Source organism: Pelophylax lessonae (assembly GCF_965119305.1).
Source record: "Pelophylax lessonae genome assembly, chromosome: 3".
NCBI lineage: Eukaryota > Metazoa > Chordata > Amphibia > Anura > Ranidae > Pelophylax > Pelophylax lessonae.
The window spans coordinates 59,253,654-59,276,056 of NC_138770.1; the positions used below are offsets into that span (position 1 = coordinate 59,253,654).

At 47.8% G+C, this 22,403-nt stretch overlaps 1 protein-coding gene across 1 annotated transcript in view; it reads right to left on the reverse strand.

Annotated features, from left to right (window-relative positions):
* ELP3 (elongator acetyltransferase complex subunit 3) overlaps positions 1-22,403 on the reverse strand; it is a 238,366-nt gene that overhangs the window by 67,709 nt on the left and 148,254 nt on the right. The window contains exon 11 of the mRNA XM_082251144.1: positions 3,627-3,717. Within this exon, the coding sequence (XP_082107270.1) occupies positions 3,627-3,717 (91 nt within the window). The remainder of the gene's footprint in view (positions 1-3,626; positions 3,718-22,403) is intronic.

The following is a 22,403-nucleotide window of genomic DNA, read 5'->3' on the forward strand; positions in this document are numbered from 1 at the left end:
ATATATATATATATATATTTTATTATTATTTTTTTTCACTCTCTCTCTCAGGTACCTCACTGTAAGACACTGTATAAGAATTATTATGCATACAAACATTCATTTTTATACACACACACAGATTTATATATATACACACACACACACACACACACACACACACACACACACACACACACACACACACACACACATATATACATTATACATACATACAGTGCCTTGCGAAAGTATTCGGCCCCCTTAAACTTTGCGACCCTTTGCCACATTTCAGGCTTCAAACATAAAGATATAAAACTGTAACTTTTTGTGAAGAATCAACAACAAGTGGGACACAATCATGAAGTGGAACGAAATTTATTGGATATTTCAAACTTTTTTAACAAATAAAAAACAGAAAAATTGGGCGTGCAAAATTATTCAGCCCCTTTACTTTCAGTGCAGCAAACTCTCTCCAGAAGTTCAGTGAGGATCTCTGAATGATCCAATGTTGACCTAAATGACTAATGATGATAAATAGAATCCACCTGTGTGTAATCAAGTCTCCGTATAAATGCACCTGCACTGTGATAGTCTCAGAGGTCCGTTTAAAGCGCAGAGAGCATCATGAAGAACAAGGAACACACCAGGCAGGTCCGAGATACTGTTGTGGAGAAGTTTAAAGCCGGATTTGGATACAAAAAGATTTCCCAAGCTTTAAACATCCCAAGGAGCACTGTGCAAGCGATAATATTGAAATGGAAGGAATATCAGCCCACTGCAAATCTACGAAGACCTGGCCGTCCCTCTAAACTTTCAGCTCATACAAGGAGAAGACTGATCAGAGATGCAGCCAAGAGGCCTATGATCACTCTGGATGAACTGCAGAGATCTACAGCTGAGGTGGGAGACTCTGTCCATAGGACAACAATCAGTCGTATACTGCACAAATCTGGCCTTTATGGAAGAGTGGCAAGAAGAAAGCCATTTCTTAAAGATATCCATAAAAAGTGTCGTTTAAAGTTTGTCACAAGCCACCTGGGAGACACCAAACATGTGGAAGAAGGTGCTCTGGTCAGATGAAACCAAAATCAAACTTTTTGGCAAAAGGTCGCAAAGTTCAAGGGGGCCAAATACTTTCGCAAGGCACTGTATATACATACACACACACACACACACACACACACACAGTATATTTACAAAAAAATAATAATAATAATAATAATATACACTAAATTAGCAAAAGTATTGGGACGCCTGCTTTTACACACACATGAAACAGATGTTCCCTGAGGTTTTCCCACTCGGCATCCTGAACCCATTTACTGCTGCACTTGACTCCCTGGAGAAACAAAGAGCCCAGGAACTACCACAAGCGGATGGAGGGTGTAGTCCTTCACAGTGCAGTAAAAGTAATCAGTTGGATCTACAGCAGCCCGGATCACTTTTACTGAAAAGCTTATCACCGGGACCAAGTTCACAGATGCAGCCATGAGCTTGTCTTAACCACCAGAATTTCAGGTCATTTATATATATATGGCCTATGGACAGCAAGTGGTTAAGTAACCCGTAAAAGGGAAATTATAATAGTGCAGATTAAATGTAATAAAATCTTTGTTTTACTGATAAACATTAAAAAGAGGAACTCTGGAAGTTGTGCCCAAAAAAGGCAAGCAGAGAGCAAGGTCATCAGTAATGCCTGTGTCTCTATATGGGGGCAGGGCTTTGCTTCCCCATGTTAAAGCCTCCAGCAAGGAGAACAATGAAAAGCACCAGATTTCCCTATGACTGGCAATCACAGACAGCAGTGCCTTAGATCTTACCCTGCACTGGTTACTTATATTTTATAGGTAAAACTGATTAAGGGAATATCCGACTGCCTCGTGTCCTCTCCGCCCTGGGGCAAAGTGGATCATTTTTTTTGCCTTCCTCAGGATCAACTGTGGGTATAGGATAGTGTATATGGAGGTTTTCTATTTGTGTTTTTTTTTTTTCTTTTTTAGATGTTTAGATGTTGGTTGAACTGGATGGACTAATGACTTCCAGGTTAACTATGTAAGATATTCAGCTATGAGGTTTCACGACAGGCGTGCCTAGGCACACTCACATACCAGGAAAGTACACTGCTATTGCAGACAAAATGTCTATTTTATTTAGGTACTGCTTAGGCCTGGCTTGTGTTCTGTCTGGGAGATTTCCCTTCATTTCCTGTCCTGGAGATGCAACGGGAAATGAGAGGTGATCTCTATGAAGTGAGAGGAAATCCCGGCTTACAGGTTAACGGTATTCAGGAGTGTCTCGTGTGCCTGGGATGGCAAGACGTCACATACCGTGCTCCCCACCTACTTCTAAAGTTTTCACATGCCTAAAGAGGTAGTATCCCGCTTTTTTACACTTTTACCTACAGGTAAGCCTATAATAAGGCTTACTTGTAGGTACAATTAATATCTCCTAAACCGGCAAGGTTTAGGAGATATTTCCAGTGCATGCAGCCGCTCACACGAGCGGCGCATGGCTCTGAAGGTCCGGGGGGACCTTCAGTTTTGCTTGCCGGGAGCTTGCCGGAAAATGACTCCCGCGCGCATGCGCGGGAGTGACGTCATCGCGGCTCCGGCCAATCACCGCGCCGGAGCCGCCGAACCCGGAAGAGACGGCGAGGGATCATGGCAGCGCCCGCAGCGATGTCCGGGGGTCCGTGTCGGGGCTTCGTTCTAAGGTAAGTAATACATAATGAGCTAGTATGCGATGCACACTAGCTCATTATGGCTTTGTCTTGCAGGTTTTTTTTTTTTTTTTCCCGCGATTTTGGGTTTACAACTGCTTTAAAAAGGTCTCACTCTGGGGACCTTTCACAAGTAAAGCCACCACCGATCGACTCACCATGACAAGGTCTAGTGCTACCTCACACATACACTCAAACAAAGCAAATGGTTCTAATTAGGAATCGACCGATTATCGGCAAAGCCGATATTTTGGGGGCCGATCTGCACTTTCCCCGATATATCGGAATCGGTTCCTGAGGTTACCGATATTTCGGGAAAGTGCTTGTACCGGAGTGATGCCTGCAGCTAGAGGCATCACCCCGGTACCGGCGTCCATAGCCGACGGTCGGCTCTCTTGTAATGACAACCGATGCGGCTGAGAAGCCGCTCTGCTGTCATTACAAGGAGCGGGAGGGGACGTCCCCCCACCTCCCGACGCCTTCCGTGGCTCGCCCAGGTCTCCCGTCCCATTGGGAGACCCGGGCAACCAGCCTACACGGCCGCCGAAGACTCGATCAAAGCCGCATTCGGCTCTGATCAGGTCTCCATGTAAAAACCCGGAAGTGAAGTCATGACAACACTTCCGGGTACTCAGCGACAGATTCAAAAAAATTATAGCATTCAAAACAGCCAAACTTGGCGTTTTGAATGCTTTTAAATGCAGAGGAGGGGTTTGGGGTCTTTTAGACCCCCAGATCCCTCCACAACAGTACCTGTATATAAAAAAAAAAAAAACAAAACGATAATCGGTCGATCACTAGTTCTAATCCTTCTACATTTTATCCAAAGCTTTCCATCCAATGTTTTGGCTATAGATTCACTTTATCGATAGTGACAGTCTCCCATATAAGGCCCCAAAGATAATTATGTGAATTTTGCACGTACCTCTGTACCAAGATCTTTCATCCGTGCTAAGGCCAGCTCTCGAAGATTTCCATGCTCTACCCCAGAACTGACCAGTGGCATGGGAATATCTCTAAGAAAAGGAAAATGAAATGCCTGTTACTTAAGAGTTGGTAAAGAGACTGGCCAAACACATCTGAAACTGATATGTAAAATTTAACTAAATCAGGGGTTTCCAAACTTTCAAAACAAAGGGCAAGTTTACGGTTCAAAAGACTTTAAGGGGGCTGGACTGTGACCAGTGGGAGCAGAAAATGCCCCAGGGCAGTGTAAGTAAACAGCTCCCCGATTTTCACGGTCAGCGTAATTTCAAAAATATGACATAATGCTTTTGATTTGTAGTCATTAGAAGGAGGAATAGTGCCCCATCATTGGTATCAATGTGAGGAATAATACTCATCATTGGTATCAATGGGAGTAATAGTGCCCCATCATTGGTATCAGTGGGAGGAATAGTGTCCCATTGTTGGTGTCAGTGGGAGAAATGGTGCTTCATCTTTGGTGCCAGTGGGAGAAAGTGCCTTGTACCAGTGGGAGGAATGTGCCCCAAGTGCTGGATAGCCACGGGCAACAGTTTGGAGACCACTGAACTAGACTGTAACCTAGGTTTATGCATTATTTTTCATATGATCAGTTTAATGAAAAAAAACTGGTGTTACATTTTCTTTAACCACTTGCCGACCAGCCGCCGAAGTTTTAATGCAGCAGGTCGGCTCTATTACGTGAAATGACGTACCTGTACGTCACTTCGTGTAACAGACAGTGGGGGCACGTGCACGCTGCCAGGGGGGGCGCTCACACACGCCGATTGGCCAGAGGGGGAGCCAATCAGCAGGTCCCTCCACATGGAGACAGAACAGCGGTCTGATGTAAACATGGCAGACCGCTGTTCTGTCAGAGATGAACGCAGGGATACTGTTCCTCCTAGTTAGGAACACAGGTCTCTGCTTTCATCCAGTGAGTATAACCCCCACACAATTACAAAGTACCCCCTAGGAGCACACTTAACGCTTTGATTGTCCCTGGTGCCTGCCACTAGGGGCATTATGATGGATACTCATTCTGGGGCTGTATATTGTGGTATATGATGTGCAGACTGGTACACTGGCAGCACTGGGTGTCCCAATGCAGCAGGTCTGGACAGTGGCCAAGATAATTGGGGGTTTTCATTAAAATGTGAACTTACCCTTAAGCACCTCCCTAAAACAATCCCATAATCATTGGTAGTCATCAGCATTTTTAAAACCTTCCCATCATTGGTGGTCAGTGACATTTCGGAGCTCCCCAAAAACAATCCCATAACATTGGCGATCAATGGCATTTTAACAACTATAAATCCCCCTCGCCTTCCCCATCATTGGTGGTCAGAGGCACTTTGGACCTCCTTTAAAAAAAAATCCCACAACATTGGTGGCCAGCTAGAACTATAAATCCTCCCCTCACAATCATTGGAGTGGGGTAGGATCCAAAGCCACGTGGGTTAGCCCACATGGAAGCGGTCATCTCTACAGTCCAATTATCTGTGGCTGGAACACTCCCTACCCCGCAGACATACAAATACAAATGAAATGTAAATGTGCAGCTGTGAGATGGGGAATTCCCTGGACAAGGATAAATGGCCCATACAGGTGACAGCTTCCTGGCAGGGGTCACACATAGTTACATAGTTGGTAGGGTTGAATAAAGACACCAGCTTATCTAGTTCAATTTATGTTAGTGTGTGCGTGTCACCACCAACTGTAGAAGGGAGTTCCACAACCTTACTAATCTAACACTAAAGAACCCCTTGCGTAGATTAAGGTAAACTACCTCTTGCCCAACTTGATTGTGTTTTCCTAAGGGATTTCCTATGGTGGAATTACCATTGAGATATCTGTATATTGCGATCCTATCTCCTCTTAAGCGTCTCTTCTCCAGGGAGAATACATTTAATGCTTGTAGTCGTTTCTCATAACTGAGGTCCTCCAGTCCCCCTATTAGCTCTGTAGCCCTTCTCCGGACTCTCTCCAGTTCCAGCACATCATTCGTGAGGATTGGTGACCAGAACTGGAAGATGTGGTCAATCCAGAGTTTTGTCAAGTGGCAGAATTAGTCTTATCTCTTGAGTAAATACCCTTTTTAATGCATGCTAATAGTCTGCTGGCCTTGCTTGCTGGAGCTTAGCATTGCATGTGATTGCTGAGCATGTCATCCACTAGGACCCCCCAGATCCTTTTCCATCCTGGGTACTCCCCCTAAAGAGTAACTTGCATTCATATTTGCCCACCCCTCTATTCTAATTAGAGCATCTTGGAAAGTGTCTATATCATATTCTGACATTCTCCTGCTTAGCTTTGTATCATTAGCAAGCACTGAGAGTGAACTAATAAATCCAACCTCTTTATCGTGTATGAACAAATTAAAAGAGACACACGTGTGGGTTTGGATCCTACGTTGAACATACACAAGCTCGTCTCTGGGGTCAGTGGAATTTTTAAATCCCCCCCTTTCATTCCTCTGCACTTTAAATCCCCCCCAAAACAATCCCACAAAATAGGTGGTTAGTGGAATTTTAAACACCCCCTACCCCCTCAAATTGCATCCTTCCTTTGCAGTAGCCTGAAGGATTACATGAATGGATTTATTCTCCCCTTCCTCCACTTTCCCATTTCTCCATAGTGAGAGGAAGAGGAGGGCTTTCAAATGTAAACAGTAGAACTGTTTGTGTTTGCAATCATGATTGGCCTTAACAGCCATCACAAGGCACAGTTGCCCAATGAGGGGTCACTTTGACAGAGTTTGCCTGGGAGGGATCACTTTGACAGAGCTGGTCAGAGAGAGATCGCTTTGACAGAGCTGGTCAGAGAGGGATCACTTTGACAGAGCTGGTCAGAGAGGGATCACTTTGACAGAGCTGGTCAGAGAGGGATCACTTTGACAGAGCTGGCCAGAGAGCGATCACTTTGACACCGCTGGCCAGAGAGCGATCACTTTGACACCGCTGGCCAGAGAGGGAACACTTTGACAGAGCTGGCCAGAGAGGGAACACTTTGACAGAGCTGGCCAGAGAGGGAACACTTTGACAGAGCTGGCCAGAGAGGGGTCACTTTGACAGAGCTGGCCAGAGAAGGGTCACTTTGACAGAGCTGGCCAGAGAGGGAACACTTTGACAGAGCTGGTCAGAGAGGGATCACTTTGACAGAGCTGGTCAGAGAGGGATCACTTTGACACTGCTGGCCAGAGAGGGAACACTTTGACACAGCTGGCCAGAGAGGGAACACTTTGACACCGCTGGCCAGAGAGGGAACACTTTGACACCGCTGGCCAGAGAGGACACCGCTGGCCAGAGAGGGATCACTTTGGCACCGCTGGCCTGAGAGGGAACACTGACACCGCTGGCCAGAGAGGGAACACTTTGACACCGCTGGCCAGAGAGGACACCGCTGGCCAGAGAGGGATCACTTTGACACCGCTGGCCTGAGAGGGAACACTTTGACAGAGCTGGCCAGAGAGGGAACACTTTGACAGAGCTGGCCAGAGAGGGATCACTTTGACACTGCTGGCCAGAGAGGGAACACTTTGACACCGCTGGCCAGAGAGGGAACACTTTGACAGAGCTGGCCAGAGAGGGATCACTTTGACACTGCTGGCCAGAGAGGGAACACTTTGACACCGCTGGCCAGAGAGGGAACACTTTGACACCGCTGGCCAGAGAGGGAACACTTTGACAGAGCTGGCCAGAGAGGGAACACTTTGACAGAGCTGGCAAGAGAGGGATCACTTTGACACTGCTGGCCAGAGAGGGGTCACTTTGACAGAGCTGGCCAGAGAGGGAACACTTTGACACCGCTGGCCAGAGAGGGAACACTGACAGAGCTGGTCAGAGAGGGATCACTTTGACACTGCTGGCCAGAGAGGGAACACTTTGACAGAGCTGGCCAGAGAGGGAACACTTTGACACAGCTGGCCAGAGAGGGAACACTTTGACACAGCTGGCCAGAGAGGGAACACTTTGACACAGCTGGCCAGAGAGGGAACACTTTGACACAGCTGGCCAGAGAGGGAACACTTTGACACCACTGGCCAGAGAGGGAACACTTTGACACAGCTGGCCAGAGAGGGAACACTTTGACACCGCTGGCCAGAGAGGACACCGCTGGCCAGAGAGGGATCACTTTGACACAGCTGGCCCGAGAGGGAACACTTTGACAGAGCTGGCCAGAGAGGGAACACTTTGACAGAGCTGGCCAGAGAGGGAACACTTTGACACTGCTGGCCAGAGAGGGAACACTTTGACACTGCTGGCCAGAGAGGGAACACTTTGACACTGCTGGCCAGAGAGGGAACACTTTGACAGAGCTGGCCAGAGAGGGATCACTTTGACACTGCTGGCCAGAGAGGGAACACTTTGACAGAGCTGGCCAGAGAGGGAACACTTTGACACTGCTGGCCAGAGAGGGAACACTTTGACACTGCTGGCCAGAGAGGGAACACTTTGACAGAGCTGGTCAGAGAGGGATCACTTTGACAGAGCTGGCCAGAGAGGGATCACTTTGACACTGCTGGCCAGAGAGGGAACACTTTGACACTGCTGGCCAGAGAGGGAACACTTTGACAGAGCTGGTCAGAGAGGGAACACTTTGACACCGCTGGCCAGAGAGGGAACACTTTGACACCGCTGGCCAGAGAGGGAACACTTTGACACCGCTGGCCAGAGAGGGAACACTTTGACACCACTGGCCAGAGAGGGAACACTTTGACACCGCTGGCCAGAGAGGACACCGCTGGCCAGAGAGGGATCACTTTGACACAGCTGGCCCGAGAGGGAACACTGACACCGCTGGCCAGAGAGGGAACACTTTGACAGAGCTGGCCAGAGAGGTAACACTTTGACACTGCTGGCCAGAGAGGGAACACTTTGACACCGCTGGCCAGAGAGGAAACACTTTGACAGAGCTGGCCAGAGAGGGAACACTTTGACAGAGCTGGCCAGAGAGGGAACACTTTGACAGAGCTGGCCAGAGAGGGAACACTTTGACAGAGCTGGCCAGAGAGGGAACACTTTGACAGAGCTGGCCAGAGAGGGAACACTTTGACACCGCTGGCCAGAGAGGACACCGCTGGCCAGAGAGGGATCACTTTGACACCGCTGGCCCGAGAGGGAACACTGACACCGCTGGCCAGAGAGGGAACACTTTGACAGAGCTGGCCAGAGAGGGAACACTTTGACAGAGCTGGCCAGAGAGGGAACACTTTGACACTGCTGGCAAGAGAGGAAACACTTTGACACAGCTGGCCAGAGAGGGAACACTTTGACACTGCTGGCCAGAGAGGGATCACTTTGACACCGCTGGCCAGAGAGGGAACACTTTGACACCGCTGGCCAGAGAGGGAACACTTTGACACCGCTGGCCAGAGAGGGAACACTTTGACACAGCTGGCCAGAGAGGGAACACTTTGACACAGCTGGCCAGAGAGGGAACACTTTGACATCGCTGGCCAGAGAGGACACCGCTGGCCAGAGAGCGATCACTTTGACACCGCTGGCCAGAGAGGGAACACTTTGACACCGCTGGCCAGAGAGGGAACACTTTGACACCGCTGGCCAGAGAGGGAACACTTTGACAGAGCTGGTCAGAGAGGGAACACTTTGACAGAGCTGGCCAGAGAGGGAACACTTTGACAGAGCTGGCCAGAGAGGGAACACTTTGACAGAGCTGGCCAGAGAGGGATCACTTTGACACTGCTGGCCAGAGAGGGAACACTTTGACACCGCTGGCCAGAGAGGGAACACTTTGACACCGCTGGCCAGAGAGGGAACACTTTGACACCGCTGGCCAGAGAGGGAACACTTTGACACCGCTGGCCAGAGAGGGAACACTTTGACACCGCTGGCCAGAGAGGGAACACTTTGACACCGCTGGCCAGAGAGGGAACACTTTGACACCGCTGGCCAGAGAGGGAACACTTTGACACCGCTGGCCAGAGAGGGAACACTTTGACACCGCTGGCCAGAGAGGGAACACTTTGAAAGAGCTGGCCAGAGAGGGAACACTTTGACACCGCTGGCCAGAGAGGGAACACTTTGACACCGCTGGCCAGAGAGGGAACACTTTGACACCGCTGGCCAGAGAGGGAACACTTTGACAGAGCTGGTCAGAGAGGGATCACTTTGACAGAGCTGGCCAGAGAGGGAGGAACACTTTGACACTGCTGGCCAGAGAGGGAACACTTTGACAGAGCTGGCCAGAGAGGGAACACTTTGACACTGCTGGCCAGAGAGGGAACACTTTGACACCGCTGGCCAGAGAGGGAACACTTTGACACCGCTGGCCAGAGAGGGAACACTTTGACAGAGCTGGTCAGAGAGGGATCACTTTGACAGAGCTGGTCAGAGAGGGATCACTTTGACACCGCTGGCCAGAGAGGGAACACTTTGACACCGCTGGCCAGAGAGGGAACACTTTGACACAGCTGGCCAGAGAGGGAACACTTTGACAGAGCTGGCCAGAGAGGGAACACTTTGACAGAGCTGGTCAGAGAGGGAACACTTTGACACTGCTGGCCAGAGAGGGAACACTTTGACAGAGCTGGTCAGAGAGGGATCACTTTGACAGAGCTGGCCAGAGAGCGATCACTTTGACACTGCTGGCCAGAGAGGGAACACTTTGACAGAGCTGGCCAGAGAGGGAACACTTTGAAAGAGCTGGCCAGAGAGGGATCACTTTGACACTGCTGGCCAGAGAGGGAACACTTTGAAACCGCTGGCCAGAGAGGGAACACTTTGACACCGCTGGCCAGAGAGGGAACACTTTGACAGAGCTGGTCAGAGAGGGATCACTTTGACACCGCTGGCCAGAGAGGGAACACTTTGACAGAGCTGGTCAGAGAGGGATCACTTTGACAGAGCTGGCCAGAGAGCGATCACTTTGACACTGCTGGCCAGAGAGGGAACACTTTGACAGAGCTGGCCAGAGAGGGAACACTTTGAAAGAGCTGGCCAGAGAGGGATCACTTTGACACTGCTGGCCAGAGAGGGAACACTTTGAAACCGCTGGCCAGAGAGGGAACACTTTGACACCGCTGGCCAGAGAGGGAACACTTTGACACCGCTGGCCAGAGAGGGAACACTTTGACCCCGCTGGCCAGAGAGGGAACACTTTGACACCGCTGGCCAGAGAGGGAACACTTTGACAGAGCTGGTCAGAGAGGACACCGCTGGCCAGAGAGGGATCACTTTGACACCGCTGGCCAGAGAGGGAACACTTTGACACCGCTGGCCAGAGAGGGAACACTTTGATACCGCTGGCCAGAGAGGGAACACTTTGACACCGCTGGCCAGAGAGGGAACACTTTGACAGAGCTGGTCAGAGAGGGAACACTTTGACAGAGCTGGTCAGAGAGGGATCACTTTGACACTGCTGGCCAGAGAGGGAACACTTTGACACAGCTGGCCAGAGAGGGAACACTTTGACACAGCTGGCCAGAGAGGGAACACTTTGACACCGCTGGCTAGGGGGGATCATTTTGACACCGCTGGCTAGGGGGGGGGGGGGATCACTTTGACACCGCTGGCTAGGGGGGAATCACTTTGACAAAGCTGGCTAGAGAAGGATTAGTTTGACACAGTTGGCCTGGGTGGGATCACTAAGACACAGCTGGCCAGAGAGGGATCACTGTGACCCAGTCGGCCTGATAAGGATCAATGACACAGCTGGCCAGCATGAATAAGTATTGCAATATATGTGAACCAAAAACCCCTGTTTTTATGCAAAATGTGACAGAAATGTGTAAGATGATATAGCAGTGTGCAGAGGGTTAATATGTTTTTTTATTTATTTTTAGGACAGATTTACTGCTTATGCCAAGACAATGCACACCTGTGATAGATAAAAAAAAAACTTTGCAGAACACTTTAAGTGCTCCATCCATTAGGATGCAGACCCGTCTGTATCCTCTTGTCTTTCAAGTAGTAGAGATACTTGAGGGAGACACTTGTATGGTAATGCTACTCTGAATACTTTGAACATCTGGGTATGACAATGGGATCTGAGAACACTAATGGAAAGAGAGCACAGCTCTGAAATGGAGAGGATGGCTCCTAATTAGAGACTTTTGTTACTACTTGTCACTCACATCTTAAACACGGCACAAAGTTTAATTGAGAGACACCGCAGGTGAGAATAAGTTTAATAAGAAAGCCTACTAATAAACGATGTAGAAGACTACTCACTGTTTCCCCATTCGGGAGATCCTGGGGTGAGCAGAACTTCCCTAACATTTAATAATGGTCCAGGGCTGCTATTCTGTGCCCTTGACCATTGACTGCAGATTATGCATTGGCCAGGAACCAGTTAGGTTATAAAGTTCAGTATTTACACATGGCTGTTTGGTATGGTATTGGTCATATAGGTCAAACACGTGGCCCGCGGGACCCCGCCCCGGGCCATGTCACGTGGCCCTCGTACCCAGTTTTGCAGCCAGAATGTTGAAGAACACTATCCTACCACCTTTGGCTCTCATCCTTTGCTCCCACTCTCCGCTGTCCCTTTGCTCTCAGCAGCTCCTCGATCTAATAGATCCCTGCACGCACTCACGGTAGGGCACGGCAAGGACTGATCTCCAGAATCTGAGAGAGAGAATGATCTCCCTGCAAGGCAGAGCCATCTTCACAGGGAGGTACTAGAGCCAGGCTAGGTGGGAGAGAGTAGAGATGTGCGGAAGCTTAGGGGGATTGGGGTTAAACACGGTGCATATTGCACCCTTAAACCCTGCACTCTGTATGCAGCGTAATCCTTAACCCTGCACACTGTATGTAGCGTAATCCTTAACCCTGTATATTGTATGTAGCGTAATTGTGAACCCTGCACACTGTACGTAGGATAATCCTGAACCCTGTGCACTGTACGTAGCATATTCCTGAACCTTGCACTCTGTACATAGCGTAATCCTGAACATTGCACTCTGTACATAGCGTAATCCTGAACATTGCACTCTGTACATAGCGTAATCCTGAACCTTGCACTCTGTACATAGCGTAATCCAGAACCTTGCACTCTGTACATAGCATAATTCTGAACTCTGCATGTAGCGCACTCCTGAACCCTGCACTCTATATGCAGTGCACTCCTGAACCCTGCACTATGTCTGATATCTATGTTCAGACTGGAGGAAGCGGTATTCTGACGGAAGCCCACAAACGCAGTGTGGGTCACGGTTCTGTTACACCATCCACTGACACCAACAATGGGGTACCATTTCTCCCAATGACACCATCAAAAAGGGCACAATTCCTTCCATTGACACCAACAATGGGGCACAATTCCTTCCATTGACAACAATGGGGCACAATTCCTTCCATTGACACCAACAATGGGGCACAATTCCTTCCATTGACACCAACAATGGGGCACAATTCCTTCCGTTGACACCAACAATGGGGCACAATTCCTTCCATTGACACCAATAATGGGGCACAATTCCTTCCATTGACAACAATGGGGCACAATTCCTTCCATTGACACCAACAATGGGGCACAATTCCTTCCATTGACACCAACAATGGGGCACAATTCCTTCCATTGACACCAACAATGGGGCACAATTCCTTCCGTTGACACCAACAATGGGGCACAATTCCTTCTATTGACACCAACAATGAGGCACTATTACTCCAGCTGACACCAACAATGGGGCAATATTCCTTCCACTGACATCAATAATTAGTCACAAGTCCTCCCACTAACACCATAGACAAAGGCATGGTTTGTTTCCACTGGACGCCAGGACATTTTCTACCCCCACTGGCCACGGTCCAGCCCACCTAAATTCTGAAGGGCAGTAAACTGGCCCTTTGTTTAGAAAGTTTGGAGACCCCTGTCCTATAGTTTAAAATGCTTAATGCTATGTATACCTCCTCTTACCAAATTCAACTAGGCGCCCCAAGCAGAACATTTAACCACTTGCCGACCGCCGCACGACTATTTACTGCGGCGGTCAGCCCCTCACAGGCAGAGCGACGTAGGTCTACGTCACTAGCCTGTGAGGGTCTAGGGAGCGAGTCCGCGCCCCCGGAGGCGCGCTCCCGCATGGCCAGGGACCACCCCCCCGCGCGTGTGACCGGCGGACCCGATGTCCGCCGGTCACTCGGCGATCGTCGGGGGAGAGGGAGAAAGGCAGGCGGCTGATGTAAACAAGCCGTCTGTCATTCTCCCCGGTGTATGAATGATGATCATACGGTTCTACTATGTAGAACCGTTGATCACTGTTCATACATCTCAAGCCACAGCCAATCACAGTTAGAATCACGCCCCTAGGGACACACATAGCCCCTCCCTCTCAAAAAAAAGGTAACCCCTTCACTGCCAGTGTAATTTTACAGTAACAGTGCATATATATAGCACTGATTACTGTAGAAATGTCACTGGTAACCCCAAAAGTGTCAAAAATGTCAGTCAAGGGTCCGATCTGTCCGCCGCAATGTCGCAGTACCGCAAAAAAAAAAAAAAACGCAGATCGCCGCCATTACGCGTTAAAAAAAAAAACAACAAAAATGACAAAAATCTTTCCCTTTGTTAGTAAACGTGATAACTTTTGCGCAAACCAATCAAAATACGCTTTTTGCGATTTTTTTACCAAACATATGTAGCATAAAACAAATTGGCCGAAAATGTTAAAAAATTTTGATTTTTACATTTTTTTTTGGGGGGGGGGGGGATTTCATATAAAAAAATTTGAAAAATATTGTTATTTTTGCAAAATTGACGCTCTTTTTTTGTTTATAGCGTATGATCAAAAAAAAATAAAAAATCGCACAGGTGATCAAATACCACCAAAAGAAAGCTCTGTTTGTGGGAAAAAAAGGACGTCATATTAGTTTGGGTACAGCGTCGCACGACCGCGCAATTGTCCGTTAAATTCACGCAGTGCCGAATCGCAAAATACCCCCTGGTCAGGAAGGGGGTAAAATCTTCCGGGGCTTAAGTTAACCACTTGAGGACTTTAAATGTAAGAAAAAACGACCTAAGAAAAAAAAATTAAAAATGAGGACGTATCTCTTATGTCCGACTCCTCTCCCCCATACACTTGCTTGGCTTGTAGGACATAGGACGAGCCTGTCTGGCTTCTGGCACATGGTCTTCTCAAAAGGGAGCACTGAACTCTATTTTTTCAGTCAATGTTTCCCTATTGTTCAAGTGCAATCTTGGTTTCCATGTAGCGTGCATGTAGAGGATAATGGGAAGTGGAGCTACTGGTGTCACCTAATCTGAAAGCCGGGCACAGTGGATATCTCATCATGCCTGCAATGTAATACACCCCAGAGCAGACCGGTCGCCCGCCTTATACTTCTCATTACAAGCCAACATACCTAGTCCCCCGAGGACAGGGCATTCGGTATTAGAGCGCCAACAGGTCATAGAACACAGAATTCATTTATTCCTATATATCTTTTCCTCCTATAGCAATTCTAAGTCTAAAATGAAAGGGGTTTGGTGGTCAATCTTATTAATGTCTTTAAACTCTCATTTTATATCAGTTTTTGCTGCACACATACATACCCCCACCGGCCACTTTTTTAGTTACACCTGTTTAATTTCATGGTAACACAAATTGATATTCAGCCAATCAGATGGCAGCAACTCAATGCATATAGGCATCTAGAAGTGGTGATGACCACGGACGTTCAAACTGAGCATCAGAATGGGGAAGAAAGGGGATTGAAGTGACTTTGAACGTGGCATGATTATTGGTGCCAGATGGGCTGGTCTGAGTATTTAAAAAACTGCTGATCCACTGGGATTTTCACGCACAACCATCTCTCGGGTTTACAGAGAATGGTGGGAAAAGAGAAAATATCCAGTGAGTGGCAGTTGTGTGGAGGAAAATGCCTTGTTGATGTCAGAAGTCAGAGGAGAATGGGCAGACTGGTTCCAGATGATAGAAAGGAAACAGTAACTCAAATAACCACTCGTTACACCTAAGGTATGCAGAATACCATCTCTAAATGCAAAACAGATCAAACCAGCAGATGGGCTACAGCAGCAGAAGACTACACCAGGTGCCACTCCCGTCAGCTAAGAACAGGAAACCGAGGCTACAATTTGCACAGGCTCACCAAAATTGGACAATAGAAGATTGGAAACGTGGCCTGGTCTGATGAGTCTCGATTTCAGCTGCGACATTCAGATGGTAGGGTCAGAATTTGGAGTATAAAACATGAAAGAATGGATCCATCCTGCCTTGTATCAACGGTTCAGGCTGGTGGTGGTGTAATGGTGTGGGGGATATTTTCTTGGCACACTTGGGGCTCCTTAGTACCGATTGAGCATCATTTAAACGCCACGGCCTACCTGAGTATTTTTGCTGACCATGCCCATCCCTTTATGACTACAGTGTCCCCATCTTCTGATGGCTCCTTCCAGCAGGATAATGCGCCATGTCACAAAGCTCCAATCATCTCACCACTGGTTTCTTCAACATGACAATGAGGTCACTGTACTCCAATGGCCTCCACGCTCACCACATCTCATCCAATAGAGCACCTTTGGGATGTGGTGGAACATGACAATGAGGTCACTGTACTCCAATGGCCTCCACACTCACCACATCTCATCCAATAGAGCGCCTTTGGGATGTGGTGAGACATGACAATGAGGTCACTGTACTCCAATGGCCTCCACACTCACCACATCTCATCCAATAGAGCGCCTTTGAGATGTGGTGGAACATGACAATGAGGTCACTGTACTCCAATGGCCTCCACACTCACCACATCTCATCCAATAGACCACCTTTGGGATGTGGTGAGACATGACAATGAGGTCACTGTACTCCAATGGCCTCCACACTCACCACATCTCATCCAATAGAGCGCCTTTGAGATGTGGTGGAACATGACAATGAGGTCACTGTACTCCAATGGCCTCCACACTCACCACATCTCATCCAATAGAGCACCTTTGGGATGTGGTGGAACATGACAATGAGGTCACTGTACTCCAATGGCCTCCACACTCACCACATCTCATCCAATAGACCACCTTTGGGATGTGGTGAGACATGACAATGAGGTCACTGTACTCCAATGGCCTCCACACTTCGCACATCTCATCCAATAGAGCACCTTTGGGATGTGGTGAGACATGACAATGAGGTCACTGTACTCCAATGGCCTCCACACTCACCACATCTCATCCAATAGAGCACCTTTGGGATGTGATTGAACAGTTGATTGACATCATTGACGTGCAGCCAACAAATCTGCAGTAACTGAGTGATGCTATCATGTCACTATGGACCAAAATCTCTGAGGAATGTTTCCAACACCTTGTTGAATCTATTCCATGAAGAATGAAGGCAGTTCTGAAGGCAAAAGGGGGTCCAACCCGGTACTAGCAAGGTGTACTCAATAAAGTGTCCGGTGAGTGTGTATTATATAAGCACAGAGGATTAAACCAAAAATTGTTGCAAAATTTGCAGGGCTATTCATCTTGTGAATCTGCAATATATATTTGTTGTGTGGGAATGCCAGCAAAATCAAAAAATGTTATGATGCTATTTTTTCTCCAGGTTGAATGTTCTTCATTCATAAAAGAGTAAACCAACAAATAACTGCATTATGGCCACGAGATGGAGCTGATGAGCCTAGGAAATGAATACTTATGATCGTCAGCTCCATCTGGTGGTCATCATGCAGGATTTTCCTGATTCACACTATTCTTATAAATGACAAACATTAGACCTGGAGGGAAAATAGCTTAATAACATTTGTTTTTGCCCCCATTTGCACAGAACCAACATATATGGACAAGCGATTGAAGCTGACCTCCAGGAAAAACAAATGTTGTTAACTGAATCTTGGGGTGTATTTGCTAGTTATTCTGTAAATAGGCATGGACATTTGTTCTGCGAGAATGCTAGTAAAAACAAATGTTTTCAGGCTATTATCTTTTCAGGTTGAAGGTTTTTCAGTGAACCAAGAAAATATTGCATTATGACCACTAGATGGAGTTGATGATCATAAGAAACAATCTGCCTCGCTGCAGCTTCTAATGCACATTGTGAGGAGCTCACAGTGTTCAGTGAAATCAGAGTAAGACATTTCAGTACAGGAGAGGGGGCTGGTACAACTGTGCAAGACTGAAGGGAAGGCCAGAGGTAAAAAATAAATAAATCCCGAGGCCTCCCCTTTATTGACATGCAAATGGCGTTACCATTATGAGGGGTCTTTCAGCAATTAATGTCACCAACAATCCTATGATTATTAATTGTGCCCGATGGACATACAGCTCCTGCTATGAGATGAACGGTCATGAACGCTTTACAAAGTATTCAGCCAATGAGCAGTAAATATATCAGAGGTCTCCCTGTACTACACTTCATTCTGACACTAAGTGGTAGAAAGACAAAGGGGAAACATGTCAGAAGCGTTCGTGCAAATTGAACGAAATGTCCCATATTTTTCCTAACAGATGAATGCCTGTTTGTCAGCTCCATCTAGTGGTGAAAACACGGTATAGTTTTCTCATTGCGGTAGCTCTGAAAACTATACCACATTTTGGCCACTAGGAAAAATATGGGCCATTTCGTTCAACTTGCAAGGATGCTTAGGACATTCGTGCAACAAATGTTTTATAAACTGACCTCAACAAATGGCCCCAATGGCATAGACTAGCATAAATTGGTCAACCTCTTGGGTCATGATATTAAAATTGCTGTTAAGTACCTTAATAATTGAATTCTTTAACTATAGTCACGTGATCATTACCCTTCCTTTCTTCCTAGATGGGAGCATGAATTTTCTGGAGCTGACATGGCAGGAAGTGACACACTACAGGAATAGCCGTGCACAGAATAACAACCCTCCACCATCCAACTTTATGCACAGGTGTACTGGTAAAAGGACCAACAGCGCTAAAAGCAGTAAGGGAGGAGCTGTAGGGAGTGGCTCTCACTGTTTGAGCGTGTGCACTAGAGGAAGCACCAAAAATGGTCAAAGCAGGAGGGAAGGTGCTGTATGGGCTCTTCACTGTCAGAGCTTTTGCGCATGTGTGCTAGAGTTAGTGCCGACAACGCTGAAAGCGAGAGGAGGAGCAGCAGGGGTTTGCCCTCAGTGTCGGAGCTGGTGTGCCAGAGGAAGAACCGACAATGGTCAAAGCAGAAGGGAAGGAGGTGTTGGAGCTCTCCACTGTCTGAGCTTTTGCGCATGTGTGCTAGAGGAAGTGCCGACAATGCTGAAAGCAATAGGGGAGGAGCTGTAGGGTGTAGCCCTCACTGTCGGAGCTTGTGCACCCAAAGAAGCACCAACAATGTTGAAAGCAGGAGGGAAGGCGCTGTATGGGCTCTCCACTGTCAGAGCTTTTGCACATGTGTGCTAGAGGAAGTGCCGACAACGCTGAAAACGAGGGGAGGAGCTGCAGGGGTTTGCCCTCAGTGTTGGAGCTTGTGCACCAGAGGAAGCACTCACGATGTTGAAAGCAGGAGGGAAGGAGCTGCAGGGGTTGGCCCTCACTGTCGGAGCTTGTGCACCCGAAGAAGCACCAACAATGTTGAAAGCAGGAGGGAAGGAGCTGTATGGGCTCTCCACTGTCAGAGCTTTGCGCATGTGTGCTAGAGGAAGTGCTGACAATGCTGAAAGCAAAAAGGGAAGGAGCTGTGGGGGTTGGACCTCACTGTTGGAGCTTGTGCACCAGAGGAAGCACAGACCATGGTGAAAGCAGGAGGGAAGAGGCAAGGAGCTGTATGGGCTCTCCACTGTCAGAGCTTTTGCGTATGTGTGCTAGAGGAAGTGCCAACAACGCTAAAAGCAAGAGGGGAGGAGCTGTAGGATGTGGCTCTCACTGTTGGAGCTTGTGCACCAGAGGAAGCACCGACAATGTTGAAAGCAGGAGGGAAGGAGTTGCAGGGAATGGCCCTCTCTGTTGGAGCTTGTGCACCCGAAGTAGCACCAACCATGGTGAAAGCAGGAGGGAAGGAGCTGTATGGGCTGGCTCCTCACTGTCAGAGCTTTTGCGCATGTGTGCTAGAGGAAGTGCCGACAACGCTAAAAGCAAGAGGGGAGGAGCTGTAGGATGTGGCCCTCACTGTCGGAGCTTGTGCACCAGAGGAAGCACCGACAATGTTGAAAGCAGGAGGGAAGGAGCCGTATAGGCTCTCCACTGTCAGAGCTTTTGCGCATGTGTGCTAGAGGAAGTGCCGACAACGCTGAAAGCAAAAAGGGAAGGAGCAGCAGGGGTTGGCCCTCACTGTTGGAGGTTGTGCACCAGAGGAAGCACCAACAAATGTTGAAAGCAGGACAGAAAGAAGCTGGAGGGGCTCTCCACGGTCAGAGTTTTTGCGCATGTGTGCTGGAGAAAGTGTTAACAACTCTGAAAGCAGGAGGGGAGAAGCTTTAGGGGTTGGCCCTCACTAGTGGAGCTTGTGAATTGCAGATGCAGAAAGTACCAAGAATGCTAAAAGCAGGTGGAGGGGAGCTGTAGGGGATGGCCCTCACTGTTGGAGCTTGTGTGTATGTGTTCCAGAGGAAGTACTGGCAACGATGAAAGCAGGAGCAGAGGAGCGGTAGGGGTTGGCCTTCACTGTAGGAGCTTGTGTGCTGGAGGAAATGCCAAGAATGCTGGAAGTAGCAAGGGAGGAGCAGAAATGGTCGGCCTTCACCGACGGTCTTGAACAAGTGCTTCCAAGGAAAAGCCAACAACGTTGACAGCAGGAAGGGAAGAGCTGTAGGGCTTGGCCTTCACAATTGGGGCTTGTGTGCATGTAGGTCCGAAAAAGCACCCACAATAATGAAAGCAGCTGGGGATGAGAAGACCAATTCTATAGCTGCCTGGTTTTAAATGGGAGCCAGAGAGCGTTGATGGCCCTTGAACGGAAGTTGAATGCCAGGTGTAAACTAGCTGGGACAGCATTTAAATGAAACAAAGAAAAGAAATTGAGGTGAGCATATTATTAACCCACCAATTAAATGGTTTCCCGAAACCCGTTACATTCAAGGCATGCCGGGACTGATAATGGTCACAGAGCACCAACTCTGCACGGGAGTATTGCCATAACAAAAATATGAAGTACTAAAAATTGAATTTCTAATTGCTGAATTGGGTATTCTGACTTCTAATGATTTTATATATGGACTAATTTTTTTATACTTTGAAACTACATTTGATTGGTCTATATATATATATATATATATATATATATATATATATATTTTTTTTTTTTTTTTTTTTTTTTTTGCTGTATTTTCTAGTCCTGCTGAAGGGAGGGGGGGGGGGGGGGGTTGGTTGATTTCTGTCCCTAAAAACGCTTTGACTTCATTTGAGCCAAAATGTATTCCGGTCCCCGGAAATGCATGGAAATGAAATAATGGTACATTAAGCTGTTTAATGTGTTAGGAATGTAAAATAGAGCTTAATGTGAACAACTTTTGGTGTGATTTACCAAATGATCTAGCTCCTCCCAGGCGAGCGACTTAGACCTACATCGTTCTGCCTGTACGAGCCAGCCTGCCACAAAAAAATATAACGTAAGCGGTCAGGAAATGGTTAATGTCCCTAGTTTGCCTCGTGGAAGACCAAAATGCATGAAACTTCTAGAATAGGTTAGGAACGTTAAAAACGTAGACAGGGCAAAGTTTCAGGACAATTGATTAAGGTTTAGGTACTTTATTAGACGTTAAGCTACATTAACCGCCCTGGCGATATTCCCGAGTGTGGCTCGGGGTTAATTTTCAGTACCAAAAGCAGTAACTCCGAGCCACACTCGGGATTACCCCACAATGTTACTCACCTTCCCTGCGCTCCCCCTGTCCTCCCCGGCGTCCTCCCACTCTCTCCCCGCTCTGTGCTCCGCAGATGCCGGCACCTGTCTTCTGGGTTCCCTTCCCTGCGAGCGTTGCGACGCAGGGGGGGTGGCACCGGTGGCAATTTAAAAATGTAAATACACCAAATGAGATGATACAAAGCTGTGATCCTAACGGATTACACTGTATCATCCCATTTCACCACAGACTTTTCCAGTGCCCAGCCTGTGTTTTCCAGTTCTTTGTGCCTGGAAAATAGAGAACGACCACGGCGTCCAAAAAGTGCTCTTTTTGCGCAAAAGCGCTTTTAGACGAACTGGAAAACAGCGACAGCGAAACGGAGTTACTTGAAGAACTGAGTGATAGCAAATCGTGGGAAAATTCGTCATCAGGTAGGGAAAGTGACGACAGCGACGATTCTGATGTCTCTTTCTGGCACATCGCTTGTGGAATTTGGGAAGTATATCAAATGATTCTTCAGAATCTCCAACGGAGCGATGTGCCAGAAAGAGACATCAGAATCGTCGCTGTCGTCACTTTCCGTACCTGATGACGAATTTTCCCACGAATCGCTATCGCACAGTTCTTCAAGTAACTCAGTTTTGCTGTTTTCCAGTTTGTCTAAAAGCGCTTTTGCGCAAAAAGAACGCTTTTTGGACGCCATGGTCGTTCTCAATTTTCCAGGCACAGAGAACTGGAAAAGCACAGGCAGGGCACTGGAAAAGTCACCAGGTGACATCCTGTGGTGAAATGGCATTATACAGTGTAATCCGTTACGATCACAGCTTTGTATCATCTCATTTGTGGATTTACATTTTTGAATTTGCCGCCGACTCCACCCCCCTGCGTCGCAACGCTCGCAGGAGGGAACCGGCCGAGCACAGAGAGGGAGGACGGCGGGGAATCGCAGGAGGAAGGTGAGTTTTAAAATATATAAAACAGATTTCCATACAAAACAATGAACCGCTTTTAGCACAGAAATC